The 14,969-nt window shown below is 47.1% G+C and overlaps 1 protein-coding gene across 1 annotated transcript; it reads right to left on the bottom strand.

Annotated features, from left to right (window-relative positions):
* Positions 1 to 417: 417 nt before the first annotated feature.
* Positions 418 to 14,762, bottom strand: CMTM3 (CKLF like MARVEL transmembrane domain containing 3; the record flags this gene model as incomplete). The annotated part of the gene is made up of 5 exons (XM_084270042.1): positions 418 to 446; positions 2,085 to 2,202; positions 3,540 to 3,635; positions 5,331 to 5,486; positions 14,637 to 14,762. 5 exons carry the CDS (start codon positions 14,760 to 14,762, stop codon positions 418 to 420), a joined length of 525 nt encoding a protein of 174 aa, XP_084126168.1.
* Positions 14,763 to 14,969: the final 207 nt, after the last annotated feature.

The raw sequence follows: 14,969 nt of genomic DNA, 5'->3' as shown, positions 1-14,969 counted from the left end.
GGCATTCCCACCCTCTCTTCTTTGGCACAGCAAGAAGTATAAAAGTTAAAGATTTGGAATTAAGAAAGCATATTAAAAGCTCCACTTACGTGTTTAAAATACTATGTTCCTGTTTAGTCAGTACATTGTAGTGCTGAGTAAGGAGGGGCAACGGAGAACTGAGATGGGCTGTTTGGTTACAGATGCCTGTGGCAGGCTGAACTACTGTAACATCCATAGTTCTGAAGAAGTGTCTAATGGCATTGGGAATACTTTTCCACATCACTGCACTGTCTGTGCTTTGGTGATTCCATAAACAGTGAGGTGGAAAGAGGATAGTGAGGCTGAAATGAGGGAGATAGTTCAATTGGCAGTGCATTCAGCAAAGAGGAAAGTGCTCGATCATCCTCCCTTCACGCTTGGTTGGTGTTTGGCTCTTCAGTCTGAGTCGGAATCCGAGTTTTCATCTGAAATTTAAAACAAGGAGCCATAATGGAAATAAAACCTGGCAATCTCTGTCAGCTTTACCTCTTGCTGGGAGATAGATGCTGCTCTTTGGCAGGTGTCTGCTTCAAAGGATGTGGCGTACTTAGGAAAAAAGCGTTTAAAATGATGGTTCAGACATGATGGAGCTTTAAATGGTGTTTCAAAGGACTTGAGAAATGCTGCTGAGAGGCACTTACACCACTGCAATGTAGATAACAGTTCATGTGAAAGAAGTTGCAGAGATGCTGTTAGTATGACAAGCAAGAGGAAGTCTGCTGAAGACATGCTTCCTGTACTAGAGAATTGCTGCTTGCTGTGGGTCACGGTTACACACTGCCAGTTAAACGTATCCCAAAATCAGAAACTTCAGGACATTAGGAAACCCCAGTTGGCCTACAGAGGTACATCTTGCCCCAGCTTGGGATTCAGCGTGCAAGGAAGCAAGGGACTTTTGGGCTCAGCAGCAGAGACGCCCAGCATGAATGTTAGTCTGGTGCTAGAGGAAGAGCGCTGCAAGGCGCAGCCCTCCTTGCGTGGTCAGGGCATTGACACAAAGCTGTGTGACTCCGTGTTTGTAAGTATTTCTCTCCATCTCCAGGGAGATGAGATTTAATCTTCAGCCTAATTTTGTACCCTTGTCACCTGATCTTGTGGTCTGTTCAGTTTGTGAGGATGAACAGTTTTTAGTCAGCCTGTTTCCGATGATCAGTTCCTTTAATTCTTCTTTGTCTCTCTTTTTGGCTTAGAGCTTGCAAAACATTTAGCAGTCTACTAAAATAACCTAGAAGAGACTTAGCATTTTTATGTACCTTCTAGGATTCTCTGCACATCTTGGGTGTTTGTTTTTTAGGGCTTTTATGGGTTTTGTTTCTGTGGGGGATGTTTTTGGGTGGGTTTGCGATTTGTTTTTAAGTGTGGAGCAGCCTGTCGTCTTGTGGGTGCAAGAGGTAGTAACAGGGGCACGATGCCAGACTTGGGCTCCTGAGTACTGCAAAACAGCTGCTTGTGCCCTGACTTGAAATGGGTTTGAACTCCCAACAGTGGGTCCCTCTTTTTATCATTGCTGAAGCGGATCTGTCTGACTTGAAGTAGACTGTACCTCCTATTTGAGAAGGAAATTTACTAATAATCTTGGTAATTGTCTGCTGTGGCCCTTGGATCTCAAGGCTGTTTGCCCACAGATGGTCAAAGTTTGACCCTGAGCAAGAGGTGATCATGATAGAGATCATAGGGAAAAGCACTATTGAACATAAAAGACTGTGGGTTAATGGACATTAATTAGTAAGTTTAAAGTAAGACATCCTGATGGGAAAAAAAAAGTCTGTGCTGCACAGTAATTTCTGTAATTGACTTTGGGGCCTTTCAGAGTTAGAGGGCACAAAACTGAGAAGCTTCACACTGCTGGCTTGGTAGTTATCCTGATAAATCACTGAAATTCCACTTGTATTAAGACTGAGCAGCTTCATCATTCAGCATACTTGTGGTGTAGAAAACAAAGGTAGCCAAGAAGAGAAACTGCTGTAACTGAGTGAGTGCTTTTGCTCTCCTGTGAAGGGTGAAATGGAGAAGAAAATCTCATGTTGTGTCCCTGTATAACCAAACTGGGGAGTTGCACCTACCTTCTGACTTGCGCTCGTCGGTGGAATCAGAACTGCCTTGCTTGAGGAAAGCAACCAGGTCATTGAAGGTTATGTAGAAATCAATGGCATACACTATGGTGGCTACAAATCCAAACACCTAAAATGGCAAAATAATACACCTTTAGCAACAGTTCTGGTCCATCAGTGGCAAACCAAAATAAGCCTGACATAAGAAAAAAGTCTTTAAGAAGACTTGGGCTTGGGGTTTTTTCTGGTTTTTTATTTATGTATTTATTTTTGGCCTGTGCCTTTCTAAAAATAAAGCACAACAAAAAACAGGAAAGGGAAGTGTCCTATGACCCACTGGCATTAAATAAATCACAGCCAGTTTGGGAGCCTGAGTGACTATCCCCGCAGTTGCTCTATCAGATGTGTCCTTAGCCATTCCCCAGGCTGCATCATGCTCTGGCTGCATTCTGAGCATCAGCACTGCTCTGTGCCAGGAGCTGCAGAAGAACATAACCTCCACTTCCACCATCCCAGGGCATCTCTTTACCTTGATTTCTCTGGAAGTTTAACTTTTGTTGGGGTTTTTTTGGTTTGTTTGTTTTTGTTTTTTTTTTTACTGTTTTGCAAGGAAGCAGATATATTGAAGAGTGAACCAGGTTGACATAAAATGATGCTGGGTTACCTACTTCAGTGTCAAGGAAGCAGCAGTGTGGCAAGAACAGGCAGGGTTTCAGTCTGAGCAGTAAATGCTGTGTTGCATTGCTCTCTGTCTAAACTGAATGACAAAGATTAAGACAAGATCTTTGTCTTGAAATTGTGTACGAGTTGGGATGGTTTGGTAAGAGTTACTGGCTGGCACTACTGGGTATTGCTCTTCCCTATCTTTTAAAAATGTTATGCACATTTTATTTATGTTGCATACATGATTGATGCTTAGAGTCACATTGCATATGGAGAGGCTGTATCTTATTTCTGAATATAAAATGCTGATGACAAAGGCTCTTTCCTGGGCACTCCGTACACTGGAAGGTAAAATGACACTGCTCTTGTTTCAGCTTATCCAATTAGAATTAAGCAGTGGAGGCAGGATGTTGAAATGACTTAATTTAGACTGTCCTTAGTATTACAGGTTTGATTGCTTTTTTATTATTACTCCCTGTATTCAAGGATCTTCCTGTCTTTGCAGGAACAGAGAAGTTTATCTTCCCTGCACAGAGGGTGAAATTATAAAAGGAGAATACATGCCTCCCCTGGGCAGTATGGTTAACACTGAGCAGCGCTGTTAGGATGAAAAACTATTCATTGATTCAAAACCTGGTTTTTTTAAATAACTGACGGTTTCTGCCTTCCTTTAGGCAGATCTAACTCTCAGTTAACTGAAGAAACTTCTGCTTGCTGCAATGGGGGTCAAAATGGAATTGCTTCTGAAGTACATCCGTATGCCATTTGCCAAAATACCTAAGAGGGAAGCTTGCCTCCACTTACCCCTCCTGCTTTAGATGCTCCGTCGTTGTATTTTGAGACAGCAGCAATTGAAATGGCAAAGTAAATAATGGCAGCAGTGACACACCGCAGGAAATCCTGTAGAAGAAGCAAGGTTGCATTCTCAGAACAGTCATGTAATGCCAGTTACAAACTCCTGTAAAATGATTTCAGAGAACTTAGTTGCTGTGTCAGTGGCTGTGGTCCTAGTGCATGGCTTCCCCATCTGGGAAGGGTTTTTAAACAGGAGATGACAGGTATCTTGGGATAAGTTTCCACTCTTAGCGGTGTCAGTAAAAATCCTACTTTTAAGATGTGTCTGTCAGGCAGACCCCTCTTCAGGCTGAGAAGGGCCATCTTCCTGTGGTGTTTAACTTGCAGCACAGCTCAGGGTCTAGTGGAAGAACCGTTTGAACTGCCTGAGGAAGTCCCATCCTTAAGCAGAACTTGGCAGTACCAGAGGCTCTGGAGGAGCGTATCAGTTCCCACGGGGAACGGGCGTCTCTGGTTAGAAACAGGCCTGTCTGTAGGAACCAAACACTTTCAGTGTTTACAATTCTGTAACTCCCAACAGGAAGCCTGTCCTGAATATACCTGTTGCCATCATGGAAATAGGTGCTTTTGTGGCTGAGACTGCAGCTCCGTGCCCTGTAACATAAGCAGTGTTGTGCTTGAGCAGCAGTGTCTCTGAACTGTATGTTAAATGAAGAGGTGATTCCTAGGGCATGTGTAAAACATGTGAGCTGGAGTAATGGTATCTTGACCTCTGCTGACTATTAGATCTGTCTTTTCAGAATAGATGGGTGAACAAGACACTGTCTCAAAGCACAAATCCTGCAGGAAGCTCGACTCTCCTGAAGTCAGGATGAGGTCAGTTACCTACATTCTGTGGCTGGAGTGTGCTGTGGCAGTGGCATAATAAACATACAAGTGCTTTTTTTTTGTCCCAGTGCTGGAATCAGATGCAAGTAGAAAACAGAAATGATGGAACTGAGATTGCTGCTTGAAAACCATGTCAACTGTCACAGTCCAACTGGCTTCTCTGGTACCCACCGCTGGCCTTGCTCATGTGGTTTTATACATTAGGAGCTCTAATTCACAGTGATGAACTGTCACTGGGCTGTACCGAAAGAGAATCCAGATGGTTGTAAGGATTTGTGCTGCTAGACAAACGCTGCCTTTGCAGTCTGTGTCTGAAGCAACAGAGACATCCCGTGGCCGCTGAGCAGCAGTGGCCCGTGGCCACAAGCCTGGGGCCTCCCGACAGCCAGCCACTGGGTTCCTTTCCTGTGAGTGAGCATCTGCGGGCAAGGGGCGCAGGGCTCCCCCCCTAGCAAAACTAGCTGTGTGTCTGCACGGAGTGTGACTCTGCAGCTCAGCAGCACTTCCCTGAGAATTTTAAAACAATGTACTAACGGATAGGCATTACTACAGCCTCAGCTTCCCCATTTGTAAGGGCGGCAATATTAAGGAGGTCCCAGCAGTGATCAGACTTGAGCTGATGTTGCATCTGAAGATCCAGACCTAAGCCATTTGCCTGGAATCTAGCGTAAGTCCTGTGTTTTAATAAGACCATGCTCTGCACCAGCACCAAGAAAGGTACAGGATGTAGTACTACTTTAAACTAGGAATAGTTTAAAGAGCAGTTTGGGACCTTTTGGGTGGCAGGCAATACAGGCAGGTTTCTAACAATGGGGTGAGTGGTTAAGTCAGCTGTAATTCCTGTGTAGTGCCTTTTATTCGTGTTATACTGTGCAATTAAGTCTCTGTGTCTATGTTGCACACTTTGCTTACCGTCAAAGGCCAGTAGAGCCCTTTAAACTTCTCATTAAGTTTGAAGGCGTAGGCAAAAAAAAGGAACAGCGCCAGCAGAAACTCCAGGAGTGGTGCCATCATGAAAGAGGCAGCTAGAGATGCAGTGTAGCAGATAAAGATGATAAATGACAGCACCTACAGTAAAGGGAAAACTCAAGTTATTCACATGGAATAGCAGAGCCTCGGGCAGCTGAGCAGCTTTGGATCGTTCCTCTCCTTGTGATTTCTGTCAGTGCTGCTGCTGCTGCCAGATCTTGGCTCCTGCCTGCCTATTTTTTTCCCCCCTTTTTTTTTCTTTTTCTTTTTTCTTGGGCCAAATGAATTTTCTTGTTTAGCTTGGAATAAATCTACAGTAATGGAATTTATTTCAATGTGTGTGAAATCGCCTTTCCGGAGAGCGCAGTGGATTTGCACCTCTCTGAGTCAGTAATTTGCTCTGGGTTGTAAACAGTTCTGACAACATAATTCTGAAGAGAGTGGAGCACTGCTGAGCGAACAGAGCTCTAACCTCTCAACTGTGACAGCTCTCATATGAAATCCAAATCATTGCTCAGACAGCCCAAAGTAACTGAGGATTTATCATCTTGAAGTGTAGAGCTGAAAGAAAAAAGTCTGCTGTTGATGGGTAGAGAAGAGCTGAGAATTAATTATTCAGTGGCTCCTGGAAATCTCTGGCTCTGGTTTTCCAGCGCAGACAGCTGTTTCAGAGAGTTACAGGATAGATAACTCCATGGATTTGTTTTATCTCCATCGTGTTTCCTAGCTCTACACAATAATAAAAGCAGCATTTGTTTTCCCATTCAATTAAAATACCTTCAGAATATAGTTTATGGCTCAAAACAGTTTCACAGTGTGAAAACGGCTAAAGAAAATGCACTTTTACCTAAATCAGACAGTACCAAAGTGCTGTGCTCCACTCCTGGACTGTCACTGCTCAGCCTGTGAAAGGGGGAGGTGAGGGAACCGCAGAGAAACTTCATAAATCTTTAAATGATGTACTGGGAATTGGTCACCTCCGAGAAGAGGCTCCAGCTCTCCTGTCTCATGTAGCAACTGGTGGTTCTTTTCTTCAAATTGTCTTAAAATAAAGTAGCTAGCATACTGAATAGAACACTTTCTGCAAGCCTGAGGATGATGGGGTAGTTTACATCTGAGCTGCTCTATTCAGCCTTTCCTCTGGGAGGCAAATCTCTGCCTTAGCAATGCTCAGAGATGGTTCTGTCACCGTAGCAGTAGGTACTGCTCAGGCATTTGATTGCAAGGACATTCTGAACTGGGACACTGACATTCTCACTCATTTAGTACTAAAATAGATGTATTATTTCCCCCCCATGGCACATCTGAAGGCATATGTGGCTTCTTGAAAAGCATAAATGTTTCTTTGGGATGATCAATGCATTTGCCTTGTTACATTTCAAACCTGTGGATTTATTTGCTTGCTGTTCCCAGGTGTTCCTGGGGACCACCTGTGTATCAAAAAAACAAAATCCCACATTACTACATTTGAACGATAAGGCTCTTGTAAGTAATTAGTAATGACTCCTATGAGAGGTCAGTTAATCCTCAAATCCATGTCTCAAAAAAGCACTTCTAGGTTTAGGGGACAATTTAGCAGTTCAATCTTACTGAAATAATTTCTTAATTAACATGCCTCTACTTGACTGGTTTTTGGGGAAAGAAGTCAATTCTTGACCAGGATGCTAATAACTGGAGCATGTTGTTTTATAGCATATTAGGACTGGGTGGCCAAGTTTGAGAGGATGTGTCATTTTTAGTAAGATACTATATTTACCTTAAAATGTGCTTTGATCTTGTTTCATTGGGCTGTAAGAAACTGATCTGGTATCATGAGATAAGACAAAGTTCACCTCTGCATGGAGGCCTGTGCCTGTTATTTATTCCATTATTACTTGTTTATTGCTCACACAGCCTTTGTGTAGGTGTTTTTCTTGAGTATTTAAATAGTGGGGGGAACTTGTTGGCTCTAACTTATCCTTAACGCCGTATTTTATTTCTGTGAATGAAAAGTGATAAGCACTGTTTGAAGAGGAGATAACAACTTAAAAACTGCTTAGAGGAGAGAGGACTCTTCCTCCCTGCCTCCCTCTTTCCCTCCCTCCCTTCCATATCCCATGTTCCTATCCAACCACCATGGAATAAAACCAAAAGGGACTAGACTTCAGCTTTGTTAATCTGCTTCACTCATGTCTGTGGAACATAATTTAGATGTGGCTTCATGTTTTCTTGGTTTAAAAATAAATCACTTCCTCCTTCTGGATAAAGGAAAGTGTGTGTGATGGCTGAGCTATCACACAGAGGAGTGCATGGGGACAATGGGCAGCAGGGAGGAGTCGCATTCAGGATAGGTCCGACCAGCCCCCTTTGAAGAGCAGAACGTTACACCTGAACTGCACTTGGTAGGGCTCTTAGAAAAGAATTAAACGTGGTGTTGCCTGATACATCACACTGTGGCAGCGAGGGGAGGCGGGGAGGCAAGTTTCACATGCGTAAGTTGATGATGCACAGCAGAGATCACTTTGATCTCGAATCCATTTGATGGTGACTCCTGGGCTGTCTGCCTTCATGCAGAGAAGCGTTTCTGTCAGAATTGTTAACTATTAGGTGGAACAAAGAGCTCTTGTGTTCCCTTAAGACCAGCCTTATGGTGATTTGTGTGACTGTAGGTTCCAGCTGTCTTCCCCTGCCCTGATGGCTTTCAAACCCTGTGTGGTTTGAAACACTGTGCAGTGCCCCAGGCCCTGCTGTGACGTGGTTTGGGGTGCAAACAGAAACTTGTTTTGTGGCAAGAGCATGCCAAGGGGCTCCTGCTCCTCTGGGCTGGAGTGCCAGCAGGATTCCTGCTGGAGTGCAAGGCAGGCTTGTGAAGAGGCAAAAGGGTGAGCATTTCAGGTTTCTAATCTGGCCCCATCTGGAGAAGCTGCCATCTGGGGAAATATTAGTTGTCCATTTTAAAAGCTAATTAACAGGCTGGTTAGTGGCACAGACCAACCCCTCAGTTATTGATAGGATCACAGCACTCTCCTGCTGTCTGTTCTTCAGCCCCTGTGAACACCAACTACACTCTGGCCATCACTATCACCTTGAGTGGTGGTCCTGAGCGCAGCCCGTCCTAGTTCTCCGCTCCTGACTCAGCTTGTCAGCATCCTGTTGAGCACAGGAAGGGCATGTCAAGGGCACAAGAAAAATAAGTCCCTTCCCTTGCAAGAAGTCCCCTGATCTCAGTGGATTATTGATTACAGTAGCAAAAGGGAAAGAATCTCACATGAAGTGTGATAATTGCTCTCTGATTAGGCATCATTCCTTGTTTTGGTATTCAGAGCCTGAAATGGACAAGGAGTGTTACATGTGAGATACAATCACAGAACAGTTTGGGTTGGAAGGGACTTTTAAAGGTCATCTAGTCCAATGCCTCCCTGCAGTGAGCAGGGACATCTTCAGCTACATCAGGTTGCTCAGAGGCCCATCCAGCCTGACCTTGAATGTTTCCAGGGATGGGACATCTACCACCTACCTCAACCTCTTCCAGTTATATCACCCTCATTGTAAAAACATTTCCTCATTGTATCTACTCTGAATCTGCCGCCTTCCAGTTCAAAGCCATTACCCCTTGTCCTATCACGCCCTGCCCTTGTCTCCCTGGAGCCTTCCCTTCTCCAGGCTGAACAATCCCAACTCAGCCTTTCCTTGTAGCTCCAGCACTCTGATCATTTTTGTGCCCCTCTCTGAACCTGCTCCAACAGGTCCTTGTCACTCCTATAAAAGAACAGCTCACATTTGGAGAATGAATGTCTGGAATACAGTAGATGCTGGAGTCTTCACTGAGGAGAGGCTGGAGGATGCTGGAAGGGGAGGCAGGCAGACATTAGAGAGCAAGAGCAACAAAAGAGAGGAGGTGCCTGCAGTCTGTCAGGTGACAGATGGTGCTACAGCTTGTTCTGTGGTTTTCTCCTGCCTGCCTGGTGGCAATGTCGCAGCCCTGGTGTGGATTTTAATGCCCGTGTAATGCAAGAGCCCAAAGAGCTGTTGGCTTTAGACCTGTTTCTTACTGCTCTCTGTGTAGAGCTCCTTTCCTCTTCTGACAGGTGGCACACATGGACTCCCTGTGCAGTACAGGATATTGGCAGCTGCAGCCTTTTCTGAAGTGTGACACAGAGCAGGCAACTTGTTACCCTGTCTGACCGCTTAACTGCAGTGCTGCTGCAGCATTGGGTGTCCTCTAAAAATGTGTCAGTTCAAAAGCACACATCTCTCCCACAGTGCAAGCACTGGTGTGCCAGACTGTACCCAGCAGTAACAAACACCGAGTTCCTTCTGCAGGCTGCAGGCTTTTGAGACAAACACCTGGCAGACCCAAAGCTGCTCTAAAAAATGGAAGCTCAAAAGCAACCCTCAGAAGGTCACGTGCTCCACTGCCCATCACACCTTTCACACCTTTCCTCCTGAAGCTGTGTGTGTAAGAGTGATTGCAGGGAAAGGGCGGGTGGTGGGATCCTGTCAGCTCTGTGTCTGTGCTCACAGCCCCCGGACAGCTGGAGAGGAAGTTCCTGAGGCTCAGTGCTGCTGCAAGTTCACTTCTGGCACTTTCAGCCTCCAGGAGAAATGCTCCTCTGGGAGGGGAAAAAATGTCATCTTTATCAATGTTATCCATTTTTATTGTTATGCAGGGGGTCTTTTTTCCCTTTGGGATTACACCCTGGGCGCTGGCAGCAGCGAGCAGCCTGAGTTGTTGCCACGCTGCTGTCGACAGGTTGGTGTGGTTGCTGCCAGCCTGACTGGAGGAATGCTTTGGTGTGAAGCACTCGTGCAGCCAGCAACAGAGCAGGGTCTTCTCTAATCTGGCAGTGGTGAGACTATAAAAATACCCTGGCAGAAAGAGGCAAAAAGGAGGCCTGACTCTTCATTCTGCTCCTGTTTGTTGGAATGGGAATATACACGACAGAGAAAGAACTATTATATATTACTTTGTAAAAGGATTTTCTTTTGTATTTCAAAAAGTAACTTTCTCCCATGCAATTATTACTGAATACTGTGTTGCCAGGCTTCTTAAATTGGCGTAATGAAGTTACACTTTATCACACAGCCAGTTTGCAATTTAAACAAGAAGTTACAATGGTTAGAGACTGCTGTTCCCCCTCAGAGAGAGGGAGGGAGGACTGCTGAAGTACTGAGGTCACAGCAGAGCACTAAGTGTTTGTGTCCTCTGCGCAGGGAGAACAGAGCTGCAGCCTGCCGGGGGTGATGCAAGTGCCAGGAAGCAGCTGACATCATTGCAGCCAGCAGCCTCTGCTCGCTGCCCCGTGCCCTCAAGTGCTTGCTGCTCCTTTCCTCTCTGCTGAAAACCAGGCTTGCTTATACATTTTAGAAGTGAGCTCTCTTGGACAAGAGTGTGTTGTGTTATTGTTTGTTGGAAGGGAAAGCTGACCACTTGGCCAGCTCTCCATCCTACTTGTCTTGGAAGTGAAGTTCTTGATTCTCTGGAATGAGCTGCAAGGGCCACCCACCTTCTGGCTGTAGACCCAGAGAAAGGCACAGGGGTCATCTCTGAAGGAGGTTTTACACAGAGCAGCTGGAAGTTTCAGCTGTGAAGGTCAGTTCAGAGAAGGCTTGAACAGACAGAAGGCAGGAAATGAGGAAAAAAGCAGGCACAGTGGTTTCTACATCCTTTGTGTCACCAGAACAATGACACAGCCTTCTAGAGGTCATCCTTCCATACCCATACAATGTTTTTAATACAAAAAATATGTAGTGCTACTGCATGCTGCCTTCAAGGGACTGAGGAGATGCCAATTACAGCAGCCACCAGGACAAATGCAAAAGCTTGACCGAAACAGCTGGGGGGAGCAGCAGGATGTGTAAATGTGAATCGTGTCTGGAGAGTTTCCAGTGGCAGGTATGGGAGTGGCTGTTAAAAGGTTCCAACACAGGACAGAGGGAACTGAAAAATGCATCTCTTGAGTGTGAGGAAAAGAGTGTAGATGAGATGCTGACCTTCAGGATAGTAACTTGAATAGTTAGGAAAAATTAGTAGCTTAAGGGAAGAACAGTGTTAAAGACATCTGAAAGAAATAATGGTATGGGGAGAAAATAGAAGGGGGGAAAAAGAAAAGCCCCACAATCTGACAGATAAAAAACAGTGATTAGGAAGTGGAGGAGCAAGACAGGATAAATAGGATCAGGGCAACAGCAAAGCTTGTACATGTGCTTGATGTTGCTGCTTCTTGGCAGAGGTATAGCTATCCCAGGTGGAATAAAAAATTAATAAGACAGGAGATCAAAAGGAGAAAGAAGGTGGGGGGAGAGACAGGCTTCCTTCTCTGAATAAAATCTGAGATTGTAATTAAGCTTCTAGCAGTAATCAGCTTCATCACCAGCCTAACTTGTTCTGGAGGAAGCCCTAGAGTGCCCAGACCTGACAGCCCACAGAGCGGTTCTCGTGCTGACAGCGAAGTTACTCCTGGACACAGTGAAGATCTGTCCTCACTCCACGTGAAAACGGGCAAAAATGTTATTTTTGCAAAGTGCCTGTAGCAGTTTCCTTCAATCAGAACAAAGCCCCTGCTCTGCTGTGCCACTGTCCCTGGGACGCCCTGAGCTGTGCTGTGGGCACCAGGCTCCCAGCCGCCTCTGGAAGGGAACAGGCTGGTGTGAATGCAGCTCTTACCCCAATTTACAAGGTCTGAGTCATCTGCTGTGACTTACAGCAGCTGAACCCACCGTTTGCCCACTTCTACTGGGCAATACAACACTTCTGAGGGAGGCTGCTGCCACCAAGCTCACAGCCAGCACGGTCAGCAGGCTGAGGGAATGCGCTGAAGCCAACTCCTGTTCCCTTCCTGCCCTGGACTGAAAGGAGAAGTATAACCATCTACCCCAGCTGAGAAAGGTTTGCAAGCTGTTTCTGGCTTTGTTGGTGTTACACATTTGCCATATATGGTGGTTTGGTTTTTGAATGTTGAAAAACCTGACTTGGCACTTCCAGCAGCCGAGCAGAGACCCCCTGTCTACCTGCAGAGATGCCAGTATTTGCATGGCCTTAAAGGCAGAGAAATAAAGTGTGTTTCTCATGACTTGCCATGCTGCCAAATAATGATGTCACAGAGATATTAGGAAACAATAATGAGACACCATTTTGTTTCTGATCAAAAGACATTGAGAATCTGAATCCCATGAATATAATTTGCATACATTTATGCAGAACCTAACCCCACCCCACGTTAGTTCTGTGTCAAAGAGGAAAAATCAAACATTCAAGACAAGATATACAAAGCTAAGGATGAAACACAGATTTAAATTATGATAAATTCCACTTGGAATCATCTTCAATTATCTGGCACTGCATTTCTCTAATTGTATACAGACTGGATTTATTCTGGGGCCTGTGCTGTCCAAGGATTTCTTCTGCCAAGGCTGAGACAACTAGAGAGAAACTACTGCTGCCTCCCCTCTGCCTCTGCCAGAAAACGACGTTGTAAGGACGTGGGCTGGCCTGCAAGGAGCACACAGAAACCTTTGCTGCAGCTTCAGCAGATGGGACTTCAGAGCTGCTTTCAGCCAGCCAAACTCTCAGGAAGCCCTGAGTGGCCTTACAGAGGATAAATCCCTGTTTTGTCAAGACAGAGCAGTTTTTATTAGTCCAAGGAGGCGTAATCAGTACTTCTCTATGACAACAAAAGGGTGAGTCTGATCCCATGACCAGAACAGTATTCCTCAAATATGTCATCATTCAGATATGTTAGAAGGCCAGGCTGTCTGAAAGGCATAATTTACTGGCTGTAAACTGGTGTAGGAAGTTACAGTATATAACAAAAATACATGCCAAAGGAGCGAAGTTAGTTGGACTTTGGTATCTTCTCACCGTGTGGGTTTGTAATTACATAAGTGCAGCTGTGTCAGTGGTGGTGGACCTGGAATTACTGTGTCGTTTTCGGGGGAGCTGGTAGAGCCCATGGCCTGGTGCTGCCCAGCCCAAGGCTCACGTTCCCTGCCGCAGAAGCCACCATCATCTCCTGAATGAATGTCTTTTGGCTCCCAAAGCCAGCCTTGCATCCCATGGCTGTTCCCTCTCTGCCTGCCACAGAGCAGTGCTCACAACCTCCTGAACTCACAGGGCTGGTAGAAGGGCTGCTCAAGGAGCCTGATGGCACTGCCACCTTCTGCTCATTCCTGTCCTTGTTTCTGTCTCTGAGCTATCTCTGGGTAGCCAGAGACCCCTCACACATCTGAAGAGCACTCCAAGGACTTGGCTATGTTTGGGCTGTCCCGATATTTGAATGCCTGTTGTGAGAGCTCCAGCTACGATTACAGAGAACTCAGTGTTTAAATCTTTCTGTATTTCCAGTATAAATGATGTTGAAGGTCTAATTTCAATCATCTAACTTCCTCTTAAGATTTCACTTTTGATTGTCAAACGCACACTGTCCATGGGGTGAGCTTTCTTTTCCCCTACCAGGAGGGGACTGTTTCATCTGTCAGGCTTGAAGCCTTTACTAGTAAGATACCAGAAAGTGTTACACCAACAATCCAAGGTGTGTGTCCAGAACTCGGACCTAAGGAAAACCACAGTGTGTGTGGTGCTGCCATGGCCGCGCTCAGCTCGATGCTGATGTGCTTTCACAGAGCTAACCGGCTCCGTGGCAGGGAGCAGGCGTGTGCTGTGAGGTCGGGGACAAATGCGGTCTTTAGAGGGCTCAGGACAAAAGTTGGGAGACCACGGTCCCCTCTATGATGACACACATCGGTTATTTAGGAATTAGATCTTTCTTTGTGTGCTCAGCCCAAGCTGCCTTGTGAGCCGTGTCTCCCTGATGGACCTGGGAGACTCTGCCAGTCAGGTCAGTGGCAGTGACTTGGCTTCGCCCTGCAGACAGGTCAGAGCGAAGTCACAGCCCCCTGTAACCGCAGAGGGGTTCCCGCACCCGGGACGCAGGGGCGAGGGCGCGGGAAGCTTTGCCTGACGAGTATCTTGGCTCCCCAACGTGCTCTGCCCGCCCCAGCGAACCCGCTTGCCCCAGGTAAGTACGGCTGCTCCCCGTGTCCCCTCGGCTGCCACCGCGCTGCGGCCGGGCGGCCCGGGGAAGGTTCCCCGAGCGCCGGGGCCGGCCCACGCCGCCCGTCTCCCGCGCTGACCGCCGCGCAACGGGACACACTCGCGCTCCCGCGCCCCCCGGCAGCCCTGCGCCCCCCCCTCCCTCCGCCCCCAAATCCCTGCGCGCCCCGCGCCGCCGCTCCGCCCGGCCCCCGGCCCGGGGCCGCCCCCGCGCTTACCGACTCCGCGAGGAGCAGCTGCCCCTTGCGGGAGCAGAGGAACTCCCGGGGGGGCAGGACCGAGCGCAGCCCGGGCGGCGGCGCGGCGTCCCCCGCGGGCTCGGGCTCGGGCTCGGGCTCGTCCATGGCTGGGCTGGCGGGGAGCGCGGCCGCGCGGGTGGGGTGCGGGGGTTCTGTGTTTTTTTGAAGGAGGGAAGCGGAAATCGTGACACTGCGGAAACGCGAAAAAAAGTTTCAGCATCCCCAAATCTGGGGGGTGGCGGCCGCGCGCTCGGGGCGGCTCCGCAGCCCGGCCCGGCCCCCGGCCCCGCTGCTGCGGCGGGAGTGGGCTGG

This window comes from Gallinula chloropus (assembly GCF_964237585.1).
Source record: "Gallinula chloropus genome assembly, chromosome: 13".
Classification (NCBI taxonomy): Eukaryota; Metazoa; Chordata; class Aves; order Gruiformes; family Rallidae; genus Gallinula; species Gallinula chloropus.
This window is presented reverse-complemented; position numbering and strand designations above follow the sequence as displayed.